This window comes from Eptatretus burgeri, chromosome 12 (assembly GCF_056783735.1).
Source record: "Eptatretus burgeri isolate ZD-2024b chromosome 12, Ebu_testis_v1, whole genome shotgun sequence".
Taxonomy (NCBI): Eukaryota; Metazoa; Chordata; class Myxini; order Myxiniformes; family Myxinidae; genus Eptatretus; species Eptatretus burgeri.
Genome location: NC_140972.1, coordinates 11588858 through 11604878, shown reverse-complemented (window position 1 = coordinate 11604878; position 16021 = coordinate 11588858). Strand labels below are relative to the sequence as shown.

The window sequence follows — 16021 nt, the reverse complement described above, 5'->3', positions numbered from 1 at the left end:
AAACGTGTGCTCGGGGTGGATGAAATTGAACGCTTCGGAAAAGTCTATGAAGAGTATTGTTCGAGGAAGATTATTAGATTATATATACACACTCAATGATTAGTCTTAGTGTGAGAAGGTACAAATGGTTGACCTGTTTGTTCTGAAACCATTCTGGTTCCAGCAATAGAGGGGATCAATGTGACGATGCTGGTAAAGCTGATGCCGTGGTAGTTAGAAGGGCACAATGGGTCGACTTTCTTTGTAAATTGAGAAACGTCATTGATATTGATATATATATATATATATATATATATATATATATATATATATATATATATATATATATATATATATATATATATATATATATATATATATACAAGTAGGACCACTATATAATTTCACTTCTACTATAAATGTGTGTGCCTCATGTTTTTTGTGGAGTTCCACTGGAGCTTTCTGATGTGGAGTGTGATGCACGAAAATGATCGTCATGATCTCTTGGGTCGATTGGGCTGATTAACTACGTAGAACCCAGAAGAATTCCCATGTTTTCCACCAAATGGCATTATAATTACAAAATACCAAAAAGAATGATAACATTACAACAAAGCATATATGAATTAATACTAATAATATTTACAATAATAACAGTGGTACATCATTTCGCAATAATCACGTATGTGTAATCTCCACGCTGACCAAAGCACATCTGAGTTTGGTGAAAGTCAAGCCAATGGTCCAGCAGCACAGCAGGCACGTTTTCCACAAGGCCATGAAGCCCAATGAAAATTTGGTCTAATGGACCATCGGGCCCACGAGTGATTCAAACCAATATTATTAGAAAAGCGGAGTCAATGAGATCTGAAATATTGCCACTTCTAGAGCTCAAGAGGAATGCTGCCGAAGCCATTAACGCAACCACCTGGCATGGCTTGCCCTGAATCCTTTCATAGAAAATGGAGCAACCTCAGAAAAACACGCACGCAGGACAAAAACATCCTGACACGGCACGAACATGTACATATAGCGCCAAATGTGATACACTCCTTCATACGAGCCACACGTATCCGTGCACCTGCCTTTCCAATCAAGCAGTTTTCCCACCATCCCCCATTTTCACAATATCCTGCCTACCTGCAATTCCTGATGGAAAGAATCCACAGCTCTCTTTCCTCGATGCTTTCTGCCCAAAGGTCCAAGGGCGGCTCAAGTGTGTGCTCAAAACTCACTCTGAGTCGCACCTGCTGAGGAGGGGGACAGGGAGGAAATCATCTCGAATCAGGATCGTGAGAGGGTTAAACGGGATGTAAGGGGACGGACTTATAAAGCCATCGGTCCAGTTTGATGTGTTCCATGACCATTGGGCCTGGGGTAGAAGTAAACCAACATTTTCTCTTTCATCCTTTGCTATCAGAGCAAAAATTGCGCCATGCTTGCATACGTAATATATAAACGGCTCCAAAAAGTGCTGACGAGAAGGAAAACAAAAACATTTGAGATAAAATGTCCCCTCTTCGTGGGTATGACTAACGTCTGGAAGAAACAACCAACAACCACAAAACAAAGTGACCAACAGATCCCCACATCACCAGCAGGAACAACAGCAGATTAAAGAATGAAAAAAACAGTCAAACGGCAACAGGGTAGGTGCAAACAACCTCAGACCACAACAATGAACCAAAAACAACGGAAGCAACAACAAAGCAGCAAAATACAAATGGCAAATAAACACTGAAATCAGCAAAGGGACTGGAACAAAATGTGGGGAAAAGAAATGAAAGAAACAATGAAAATCAAAATGTTAACAACCACAATAAATCACCATGTTAACAACCACAATAAATCACCATGTTAACAACCACAATAACTCACCATGTTAAAAACCACAATAAATCACGGTGTTAACAACCACAATAAATCACCGTGTTAACAACCACAACAAATCACGGTGTTAACAACCACAATAAATCACGGTGTTAACAACCACAATGAATCACGGTGTTAACAACCACAATAAATCACGGTGTTAATAACCACAATAACTCACCATGTTAAAAACCACAATAAATCACCGTGTCAACAACCACAATAAATCACCATGTTAACAACCACAACAAATCACGGTGTTAACAACCACAATAAATCACCATGTTAACAACCACAATAAATCACGGTGTTAACAACCACAATAAATCACCATGTTAACAACCACAATGAATAACGATGTTAACAACCACAATGAATCACGGTGTTAACAACCACAATAAATCACGGTGTTAACAACCACAATAAATCACAGTCTTAACAACCACAATAAATCACGGTGTTAACAACCACAATAAATCATGGTGTAAACAACCACAATAAATCACGGTGTTAACAACCACAATAAATCATGGTGTTAACAACCACAATAAATCACGGTGTTAACAACCACGATAAATCACAGTGTTAACAGCTACATTAAATCATGATTTTCACAACTATAATAAATCACGAACAGCTCCAATAAATCACGATGTTAACAACAACAATAAATCACGGTGTTAACAGCTACATTAAATCATGATTTTCACAACTATAATAAATCACGAACAGCTCCATTAAATCACGATGTTAACAACTCCATTAAATCACGATGTTAACAGCTCCATTAAATCACGATGTTAACAACCACATTTAATCACGATGTCAACAACTACATTAAATCACGATGTTAACAACTACATTAAATCATGTTAACAACTACATTAAATCACGATGTTAACAACATTTTATCACGATGTTAACAACTACATTTAATCACAATGTTAACAACGACAATAAATCATGAAATTTATACAACTACAATAAATCACGATGTTAACAACTACATTTAAATCCGATGTTAACTACAATAAATCACGATGGAACAACTACATTTAATCACAATGTAAACAACTACATTTAATCACGATGTTAACAACGAAAATAAATCACGATGTTAACAACTACATTTAATTCCGATGTTGACAACTACAATAAATCACGATGTTAACAACAGAAATAAATCACGATGTTAACAACATTTTATCACGATGTTAACAACTACATTTAATCACAATGTTAACAACGACAATAAATCTTGAAATTTATACAACTACAATAAATCACGATGTTAACAACTACATTTAAATCCGATGTTAACAACTAAATAAATCACGATGGAACAACTACATTTAATCACAATGTTAACAACTACATTTAATCACGATGTTAACAACGAAAATAAATCACGATGTTAACAACTACATTTAATTCCTATGTTGACAACTACAATAAATCACGATGTTAACAACAGAAATAAATCACGATGTTAACAACTACATTTCATTCCGATGTTAACAACTACAATAAATCACGATGGAACAACTATATTTAATCACGATGTTAACAACTACATCTAATCACGATGTTAACAACTACATTTAATTCCGATATTGACAACGACAATAAATCACTATGTTAACAACATTTAATCACGATGTTAACTACATTTAATCATGATGTTAACAACTACATTTAATCACGATGTTAACAACGACAATAAATCACGGTGTTAACAACCACAATAAATCACGGTGTTAACAACCACAATAAATCACGGTGTTAACAACCACAATAAATCACCATGTTAACAACCACAAGTAATCACGATGTGAACAACCACAATAAATCATCATGTTAACAACCACAATAAATCACAGTGTTTACAGCTATATTAAATCATGATTTTCACAACTATAATAAATCACGAACAGCTCCAATAAATCACGATGTTAACAACCACAATAAATCACGGTGTTAACAGCTACATTAAATCATGATTTTCACAACTATAATAAATCACGAACAGCTCCATTAAATCACGATGTTAACAACTACATTAAGTCACGATGTTAACAACTACATTAAATCACGATGTAAACAACTACATTAAATCACGATGTAAACAACTACATTTAATCACGATGTTAACAACTTCATTAAATCACGATGTTAACAACGACATTTAATAACGATGTTAACAACTACATTTAATCACGATGTTAACAACTACATTAAATTACGATGTTAACAACTACATTAAATCACATTGTTAACAACTACATTAAATCACGATGTTAAAAACCACATTTAATCACGATGTCAACAACTACATTAAATCACGATATTAACAACTACATTAAATCATGTTAACAACTATATTAAATCACGATTTTAACAACATTTTAGCACGATGTTAACAACTACATTTAATCACAATGTTAACAACGACAATAAATCATGAGATTTTTACAACTACAATAAATCACGATGTTAACAACTACATTTAATCACAATGTTTACAACTACAATAAATCACGATGTTAACAACATTTAATCACGATGTTAACTACATTTAATCATGATGTTAACAACTACATTTAATCACGATGTTAACAACGACAATAAATCACGATGTTAAAAACTACATTTAATTCCGATGTTAAAAACTACATTTAATTCCGATGTTGACAACTACAATAAATCACGATGTTAACAACATTTAATCACGATGTTAACAACTACATTTAATCACGATGTTAACAACAACATTTAATCAGGATGTTAACAACTACATTTAATCACGATGTTAACAAATACATTCAATCACGATGTTAACGACATTAAATCATGTTAACAACTACATTTAATCTCGATGTTAACAACTACAATAAATCACGATATTTACAACTACAATAAATCACGATGTTAACAACTACATTTCATTCCGATGTTAACAACTACAATAAATCACGATGGAACAACTACATTTAATGACGATGTTAACAACGAAAATAAATCACGATATTTACAACTACAATAAATCACGATGTTAACAACATTTTATCACGATGTTAACAACTACATTTAATCACAATGTTAACAACGACAATAAATCTTGAAATTTATACAACTACAATAAATCACGATGTTAACAACTACATTTAAATCCGATGTTAACAACTAAATAAATCACGATGGAACAACTACAATTAATCACAATGTTAACAACTACATTTAATCACGATGTTAACAACGAAAATAAATCACGATGTTAACAACTACATTTAATTCCTATGTTGACAACTACAATAAATCACGATGTTAACAACAGAAATAAATCACGATGTTAACAACTACATTTCATTCTGATGTTAACAACTACAATAAATCACGATGGAACAACTATATTTAATCACGATGTTAACAACTACATCTAATCACGATGTTAACAACTACATTTAATTCCGATATTGACAACGACAATAAATCACTATGTTAACAACATTTAATCACGATGTTAACTACATTTAATCATGATGTTAACAACTACATTTAATCACGATGTTAACAACGACAATAAATCACGGTGTTAACAACCACAATAAATCACGGTGTTAACAACCACAATAAATCACGGTGTTAACAACCACAATAAATCACCATGTTAACAACCACAAGTAATCACGATGTGAACAACCACAATAAATCATCATGTTAACAACCACAATAAATCACAGTGTTTACAGCTATATTAAATCATGATTTTCACAACTATAATAAATCACGAACAGCTCCAATAAATCACGATGTTAACAACCACAATAAATCACGGTGTTAACAGCTACATTAAATCATGATTTTCACAACTATAATAAATCACGAACAGCTCCATTAAATCACGATGTTAACAACTACATTAAGTCACGATGTTAACAACTACATTAAATCACGATGTAAACAACTACATTAAATCACGATGTAAACAACTACATTTAATCACGATGTTAACAACTTCATTAAATCACGATGTTAACAACGACATTTAATAACGATGTTAACAACTACATTTAATCACGATGTTAACAACTACATTAAATTACGATGTTAACAACTACATTAAATCACATTGTTAACAACTACATTAAATCACGATGTTAAAAACCACATTTAATCACGATGTCAACAACTACATTAAATCACGATATTAACAACTACATTAAATCATGTTAACAACTACATTAAATCACGATTTTAACAACATTTTAGCACGATGTTAACAACTACATTTAATCACAATGTTAACAACGACAATAAATCATGATATTTATACAACTACAATAAATCACGATGTTAACAACTACATTTAATCACAATGTTGACAACTACAATAAATCACGATGTTAACAACATTTAATCACGATGTTAACTACATTTAATCATGATGTTAACAACTACATTTAATCACGATGTTAACAACGACAATAAATCACGATGTTAAAAACTACATTTAATTCCAATGTTAAAAACTACATTTAATTCCGATGTTGACAACTACAATAAATCACGATGTTAACAACATTTAATCACGATGTTAACAACTACATTTAATCACGATGTTAACAACAACATTTAATCAGGATGTTAACAACTACATTTAATCACGATGTTAACAAATACATTCAATCACGATGTTAACGACATTAAATCATGTTAACAACTACATTTAATCTCGATGTTAACAACTACAATAAATCACGATATTTAAAACTACAATAAATCACGATGTTAACAACTACATTTCATTCCGATGTTAACAACTACAATAAATCACGATGGAACAACTACATTTAATGACGATGTTAACAACGAAAATAAATCACGATATTTACAACTACAATAAATCACGATGTTAACAACGAAAATAAATCACGATGTTTACAACTAGAATAAATCACGATGTTAACAACCACAATTAATCACGATGTAAACAGCTACATTAAATCATGATTTTCACAACTATAATAAATCAACAACAGCTCCAATAAATCACGATGATAATAACTCCAATAAATCACGATGTTAACAACTTCAAGTAATTCCGATGTTGACAACTACAATAAATCACGATGTTAACAACATTTAATCATGATGTTAAAAACTACATTTAATCACGATGTTAACAAATGCATTTAATCACGATGTTAACGACATTAAATCATGTTAACAACTACATTTAATCACGATGTTAACAACTACATTTAATCACGATGTTAACAACTACAATAAATCAGTCAGGTCAGGTCAGGTATGGGAGCATGTGCCAGAACAGCGCGTCGCTGCGTCCACTTTCCGCCGGTACTCCAGGGGCCTCCGTCTGGCCATCCCCCAGGCAGATGCCAGGCCCATCCCCATCTCCTTGAGATGATGGTCAACCTGCTGCAACCATGAGGCACGTGGTCGGCCCATTGGCCTCCTCCACTCATGAGACTCCCTCGCTGAGAGAATCTGCTGAGCAGGATCAGCATCAGGAAAACGAGCCACATGTCCATACAGCCGCAACTGACGCTCACGGACTATGCAGGTAACAAATCTCATCCGAGTCTCTCTCAGCAACCGCTCGTTGGATACAAAATCCGACCAGCGATAGCCAAGGATTCTCCAAAGAGACCTGGTACCAAAGGAATTAAGTCTCCGTCTCAGATCCTTGGTCAGAGTCCAAGTCTCGCACCCATAGAGCAAGACTGGAAGTACCAAGGACCTGAAGACTCGGACTTTCGTCCTCCCGCACAGGTACCGGCAGCGCCACACCCCATGATCCAGTGAATCCATGACTCCCCAGGCCCGACCCAGACGTCTATTGACCTCTGACTCGCAGCCAGCAGAGACATGAATATCACTGCCAAGGTAAGTGAATCTCTCCACGACCTCAATATCCTCACCACAAACAGACACAGACAGGACAGCAGCATCCAAGATGTCACCGAAAGCCTGGATCTTAGTTTTCACCCAAGAAACCCGTAATCCCAGCGGCTCCGACTCCTCATTCAGCACTTCGAGGGCCCCCAAAAGGATGTCTAAAGTCTCCGCAAAGATGACTGCATCGTCTGCAAAATCAAGGTCCGAGATCTTGACATTCCCAAACGATGCACCGCAGCTTGATCTCTCCGACATCCTCCCTAAAATCCAGTCCATACAAGTGCTGAAAAGTGTGGGGGCAAGTACACATCCCTGACGAACTCCAGTAACAACTGGAAATAAGTCAGAGGTGGTACCACCACACTTCACAGCACTCTCAGAACCAGAGTAGAGTTCAGACATCAGATCGATCAGTTTTGGTGGCACCCCACGAAGACCAAGAATCCTCCAGAGGACATCCCGATTCACTGAATCGAACGCTTTACAGAGATCAACAGAGGCTGCAAGCAACCCCTGCCGAAACCCTCGTCTGCGTTCGGTGAGGACACGAAGTGCAAGGATACGGTCAATCGTTGACCTCTTTGGTGTAAAGCCTGACTGCTCTGGACGCTGGTGCTCAAGCAGATGGTGGCGAACCCTATCAAGAATTATCCGAGCAAAGACCTTGCCCGGCACTGAGAGCAGCGTCACCCCTCGGTAGTTGTTGCAGTCTTGGCGATCACCCTTCCCTTTCCAGAGAGGGACAACAAGGCCCCTCTCCCAGTCAGTTGGGATGATGCCTGTGTTCCAGGCAGAGCACAAAACTGCATGCAACGACACGAGTGCAGCATTTCCACCAGCCTTGAGAAGTTCAGCATGGATGCCACAAATTCCTGGAGCTTTGCCCCGTTTCAACTGGTTCACCGCAGCCCGTGTTTCCACAAGCGAAGGTGGACCACAGTTGATTCGAGGGTCAGCAACAGGGATTGTAACACCCTTGACGTCCAACTCGACAGCTGGGGGATCAGCCTGGTACAACCGCTCAAAGTAACCGGCCCAGCGGGCCTTCACTTCAGACTCCTCTGTCAAGAGCCTACTACTCTCTGCTCGAACTGCAGTGGTCCGAGGGATGGGCTTGGATGAACGTAATGCGCGAATTCCCCTGTAAGCGGGATGAGAATCACCTGTCCACAGGTGATGCTCTACCCCCTCACAGATTCCTCGCACATAGGCCTCCTTGTCCACCCTCAGTGCACGTACAGTTTTACGCCTCAGCTCTCTGAACAGCTCAGCTCTGCCATTCAGCCTGGCCCTGCGACTCTGGTCAATGGTATCCAGTGTCCCTTGAAAGACAAAATTCTTCTTTGCCCTGCGGTGAGTTCCAAGACATCCACCGGCAACATCAAGGACGGTGGTCTTGAAGGCGCTCCACAACTCTTCAGGACCCCCCAAAGCACCCAGACCCCCCAAGTGTCCACTCAGCCTGTTCGCAAACTCCTCAGCTACTCTCTCATCCCTGAGCTTGGCAACATCCAGCCTAGGCTGGGATGGTACCATTCTCCAGGATTTAAGGTGCAGCTTTAGAGTTGCTACAACAAGCCTGTGGTCAGTATTGAGGAACTGAGCACTCCGGTAGACCCTGCAGTTCTGGATCATCCTCCAACGACCGTCAATGAGGACATGGTCAATCTGCTTTGCCACACCGCCAGCGTTGGAATACCAAGTCCAGCGATGAGCTTGTGGCTGCTGAAACCATGAACCAGCCACCCTAAGTCCATGACTTCTTGCAAAGTCAAGGAACTTAGTGCTATTCTGGTTCATAGTTCCTGACCCATGGGGACCAACACACACCTCATAACCGTCCCTATCAGTTCCAGTCGATGCAATGAAATCCCCCAAGACTAGAAGTGTATCTCGTCTGGGGCACTGATCAACCACAGACTCGAGTGTGGCGTAGAATGCATCCTTCACGGTGAGATCACTCGCCTCAGTCGGAGCATAAACAGAGACCAGGGAAATGACACCTAAGGAGTGACGAATCCTTAATCTCATAATACGCTCGTTGACCGGTGTTACCTCAATTATCATTGGGGTCAGCTTATTGGACACAGCTACAGCAACTCCTTGGGTATGGTAACCATCAGAGTGACCAGACCAATAGTAGGTGTAACCACCCACCATTATCTCGCCGCAATCCGGTCTCCGAACCTCAGAGAGAGCTGCAATCCCAATGTCCAAACGCTTGAGCTCAGATGATAACAGAGACAGGTGATCATCCTCTCTTAGGGATAGGACATTCCAGGCACCCACCCGAAGGGACCGCCTCAGGTTAACCCAAGGAGACCGCCGTCTGGTGGACGACACCTCAGCACCACTCCGACACACTCTCCCGCAATCTGACCCAGGGATGTTACCCTGTGGTTTCCCTCCTATCAAAGATTGGGGGTCCCGAAGGCTTTGCCCCAATCCCGTCTTCCGGTGAGCTGCCCTGCGAAGGGAAGCTGCACAGGAGGTACTCCCACGGAGTGGGTTTTCAGATTTTTTTTGCGTTTTTGCGTTTTGCGGAATGAAGGGTTTTACGGTGGCCGGAGTGCAAATCCTGCCACCAACCTCCTAATAAGAAGTAACCCAACTGCAGGAGGACGTCCACAGACACAGTTGGGCACTAGATATGGATGGCCGTTGGCTCACAAGGAGCTCCTCCTCCCTTTGACAGGTTTTGTTTTTAATCCTGCTGGGTGTCCATATCCAAATCACGATGTTAACAACATTTAATCACGATGTGAACAACGACAATAAATCACGATGTTAAAAACTACATTTCATTCCGATGTTGACAACAACAATAAATCACGATGTTAACAACATTTAATGACGATGTTAACAACTACATTTCATCACGATGTTAACAACAACAATTAAAACGCGATGTTAACAAATACATTCAATCACGATGTTAACAACTACATTTAATCACGATGTTAACAAATACATTCAATCACGATGTTAACAACTACATTTAATCACGATGTTAACAACTACATTTAATCACGATGTGAACAACTACATTTAATCACGATGTTAACAACTACAATAAATCACAATGTTAACAACATTTAATCACGATGTTAACTTCATTTAATCATGATGTGAACAACTACATGTAATCACGATGTTAACAACGACAATAAATCACGATGTTAACAACGACATTTAATCACGATGTTAAAAACTACATTTAATTCCCATGTTGACAACTACAATAAATCACGATGTTAACAACATTTAATCACGATGTTAACAACTACATTTAATCACGATGTTAACAACAACATTTAATCACGATGTTAACAAATACATTCAATCACGATGTTAACGACATTAAATCATGTTAACAACTACATTTAATCACGATGTGAACAACTACATTTAATCACGATGTGAACAACTACATTTAATCACGATGTGAACAACTACATTTAATCACGATGTGAACAACTACATTTAATGACGATGTTAACAACGAAAATAAATCACGATGTTTACAACTACAATAAATCACGATGTTAACAACGAAAATAAATCACGATGTTTACAACTACAATAAATCACGATGTTAACAACCACAATAAATCACGGTGTTAACAACCACAATAAATCACGGTGTTAACAACCACAATAAATCACAGTGTTAACAACCACAATAAATCACGGTGTTAACAACCACAATAAATCACAGTGTTAACAACCACAATAAATCACGGTGTTAACAACCACAATAAATCACAGTGTTAACAACCACAATAAATCACGGTGTTAACAACCAAAATAAATCACGATGTTAACAACCAAAATAAATCACCATGTTAACAACCAGAATAAATCACGGTGTTAACAACCACAATAAATCACTGTGTTAACAACCACAATAAATCACGGTTTTAACAACCACAATAAATCACCATGTTAACAACCAGAATAAATCACGGTGTTAACAACCACAATAAATCACTGTGTTAACAACCACAATAAATCACGGTTTTAACAACCACAATAAATCACGGTGTTAACAACCACAATAAATCATGGTGTTAACAACCACAATAAATCACCATGTTAACAACCACAATGAATCACGATGTTAACAACCACAATAAATCACGATGTTAATAGCTTCATTAAATTATGATTTTCACAACTATAATAAATCATGAACAGCTCCATTAAATCACGATGTTAACAACTACATTAAATCACGATGTTAACAACTACATTAAATCACGATGTTAACAACTACATTTAAATCCGATGTTAACAACTACATTTAAATCCGATGTTAACAACTACAATAAATCACGATGGAACAACTACATTCAATCACAATGTTAACAACCACATTTAATCACGATGTTAACAACGAAAATAAATCACGGTATTAACAACTACATTTTATTCCAATGTTGACAACTACAATAAATCACGATGTTAACAACGGAAATAAATCACGATGTTAACAACATTTCATTCCGATGTTAACAACTACAATAAATCACGATGGAACAACTATATTTAATCACGATGTTAACAACTACATCTAATCACGATGTTAACAACTACATTTAATTCCGATGTTGACAACTACAATAAATCACGATGTTAACAACATTTAATCACGATGTTAACTACATTTAATCATGATGTTAACAACTACATTTAATCACGATGTTAACAACGACAATAAATCACGATGTTAAAAACTATATTTAATTCCGATGTTGACAACTACAATAAATCACGATGTTAACAACAACATTTAACCACGATGTTAACAACTACATTTAATCACGATGTTAACAAATACATTCAATCACGATTTTAACGACATTAAATCATGTTAACAACTACATTTAATCACGATGTTAACAACTACATTTAATCACGATGTTAACAACTCCAATAAATCACGATATTTACAACTACAATAAATCACAATGTTAACAACTACATTTCATTCCGATGTTAACAACTACAACTAGAACGGGCACTCGTAGCACGCATACCTTCGCCGCAGCCACTAGTTACCTTTGTATTAAGTTGTCCACAACGCATCTCAATACAAATATGCATTTCGTGACCCCCATGACCTTTGACCCACAACCGCTACCTAGCGTGACAATAGTACTCTACCTTGTGTCATTTCAGAAGATGGGGAATTGAACACTGAACAATTTGGAGTTAATTTGATGCAAATCGGAAACATATTAACCGTTTTCATCATGAAAAAACGATGTTGACCTTTTTGTGACCTTGACCTTTGATCCGATCACTCCCAAAATGTAATGGATTTGTCCTTTCATGATGCCAAACAAATCCAAAACAATTAAAGCCTCTCTGCGTTTTGTTTTTTTTTGCGTTAAGTTGTCCACAACGCTTTCCGATATAATGTGAATTTGTGTGACCCCCTTGACCTTTGACCCCCAACCGCTGCCTTGGGTGATAAAAGTACTACACCATGTGTCATATTAGAGGATGGGGAATTCAATTTTGACCATTTTGGAGTTAATTTGCTGTAAATCAAAACAAAATTGACAATTTAATCGCCAAAAAACGATTTTGACCTTTTTGTGACCTTGACCTTCACCTTTGATCCGATCGCTCCCAAAATCTAATCGATTTGTCCTCTCGTGATGCCAAACACATCCACAAAATTTCATGACAATCTGCAAAGTGGTTTTTGTGTAATGTTGTCTACAACGCTTCCCAATCAAAAACTCCATTTTGGTGACCCCCTTGACCTTTGACTTCCACAGACTAACTAGGGTTGCAAACACTATACCATACGCTATATCAGTGGATCGGGATTTGAATACTGAACATTTTGGACTTAATTTGATGTAAATCGGAACAAAATTGACACTTTAATCGCAAAAAAACGATTTTGACCTTTTTGTGACCTTGACCTTTGATCCGATCGCTCCCAAAAGCTTCGCCTGGCGTCCTTGAGTAACTGCAGATCATCTCTGAAAATTTCATGCAAATCGGTCCAGCAGTTTTTGCGCAATGTTGTCCGCACACATATTTACCAATAAATAAATACACAGGGGTCAATACAATACCTTCGTCAAACGAAGTTTGCGAAGGTAATAAATCACGATGGAACAACTACAATAAATCACGATGTTAACAACGAAAATAAATCACGATGTTAACAACTACAATAAATCACGATGTTAACAACGAAAATAAATCACGATGTTTACAACTACACTAAATCATGATGTTAACAACGAAAATAAATCACGATGTTAACAACCACAATAAATCACGATGATAATAACTCCAATAAATCACGATGGAACAACTACAATAAATCACGATGTTAACAACGAAAATAAATCACGATGTTTACAACTACAATAAATCACGATGTTAACAACGAAAATAAATCACGATGTTTACAACTACAATAAATCACGATGTTAACAACGAAAATAAATCACGATGTTAACAACCACAATAAATCACGATGATAATAACTCCAATAAATCACGATGGAACAACTACAATAAATCACGATGTTAACAACGAAAATAAATCACGATGTTAACAACCACAATAAATCACGATGATAATAACTCCAATAAATCACGATGTTAACAACTACAATAAATCACGATGTTAACAACTACAATAAATCACTATGTTAACAACTCCAATGAGAAGGGCACTCGGTAGAGCACATACCTCTGCCACGTAATGCCTGATCCACAAGAACGTATTGGGCCCAATCAATACATTTTTGAAATATCATGCTCTACAGTCCGATATCATTTTTGGCCCGACCTCAAAAAGATTAAGAATCACATAAAAAATTAAATAATTCTTGTATCCAGATCCTGATTCAGATCTTCACCAAAATGGAATCGATTCGTCCTTGCAACACACCCAACCTGTCCACCAAGTTTCAACCGAATCCGTGCACAACTTTTTGAGATATCATGCTATATATAATTTTTAGGCCGATCTCTCAATGGTGAAGAATCACAATAAAATTCTAATTGTCGGATCCGGATCCGAATCTTCACCAAAATCTAATCAGTCCGTCCTTGTCGCACACCGAACATGTCCACAAAATTTCATCTGGATCTGCCATAACTTTTTGAGATATCCTGTGCACATACAAATAGAAATTTGAACAGACAGAAAGTGGTGAAAATATAACCTCCTTCACCTACAGTAAGGAGGAGGAGGTAAATATCATTCTATGTATCGTTTTTGGCATTCCCTCTCAATGGTGAAGAATCATTTTTAAAATTTAATAATTCTCGTATCCAGATCCGGATTCAGATCTTCACTAACATCTAATCAATTCATCGTTGCCACACACCCAACCTGTCCACCAAGTTTCGTCCGAATCCGTCCACAACTTTTTGAGATATCGTGCTACCGTATTTTCACGACCAAAAGGCGCACCGTGCCAAAAGGCGCAGTCTCAGTTGTGTGTGCCGTTCCTGTATTTGACACACACATAAGGCGCTCCTCACGATAGGGCGCGGGTTTTATATGAATATCCTCTACTACGTACGTCCGCCGTACAACAACACACTCACACAAGCACACAAGTGTGCGTATTTAAAAATAGATCGGGAGCAAAATTGAGTTTGGTTGTGCTTTATTAAAGTATTAGTTACAAAAATACTAAAACAATCAAATACCGGTAATAGTCTTTAATCAAATCCATCGAAATCCTCATCCTCTGTTTCGGAATCGAACTGCGCTAAACCCAACCTAGCAGGTCCACCTTCCTCGCCGTCAGAGTCACTTTCTGCACCGTGCGGCTCCTCCGAAATGATGCCGGCTTTAGCGAAAGCTCGGACAACAGTGCCAGCAGACACGTTAGCCCAGGCATCAACAATCCAAATCGGCGTGGCAGCCAAGCACAACAGTAAACGAAGCCTTCTCATACCCCGTTGTGCGTATCGCCACCGTGCTGGTTCCCTTCCTCTCCACCGTGTGACTCACCGGGATGTCGAACGTGAGCGGCACCTCGTCCATGTTGGTGATGTGGCTCGGCTGGATCCGTTTGTCGCAGATGTGCTTGCTGCAGTAGGAGCGGAAGTTTTCCATCATTTCTTGATAATCCGCCGGACGTTGCTGCGCTATCGTAGTCCTGGTCCGGATGGAAAAATGGCACCGTTTCATGAAGCGAAAGCACCAAGACGGACCTCCGTGGAAATGTTCGATTTTCATTTCCTCCGCTATCGATACTGCC

General features: G+C 37.8%; 1 protein-coding gene across 11 annotated transcripts in view; it reads right to left on the bottom strand.

Annotated features, from left to right (window-relative positions):
• LOC147015096 (ras-specific guanine nucleotide-releasing factor 1-like) overlaps window positions 1–16021 on the bottom strand; it is a 167416-nt gene that overhangs the window by 119826 nt on the left and 31569 nt on the right. For 6 of the 11 annotated variants that reach the window (XM_085849518.1, XM_085849521.1, XM_085849523.1 and 3 more), the window contains exon 2: window positions 1120–1226. In XM_085849518.1, the coding sequence (XP_085705644.1) occupies window positions 1120–1226 (107 nt within the window). Of the gene's footprint in view, window positions 1–1119; window positions 1230–16021 lie in introns of all 11 variants that reach the window. The other 5 variants (XR_015050216.1, XM_085849517.1, XM_085849519.1 and 2 more) reach the window with 1 other exon arrangement.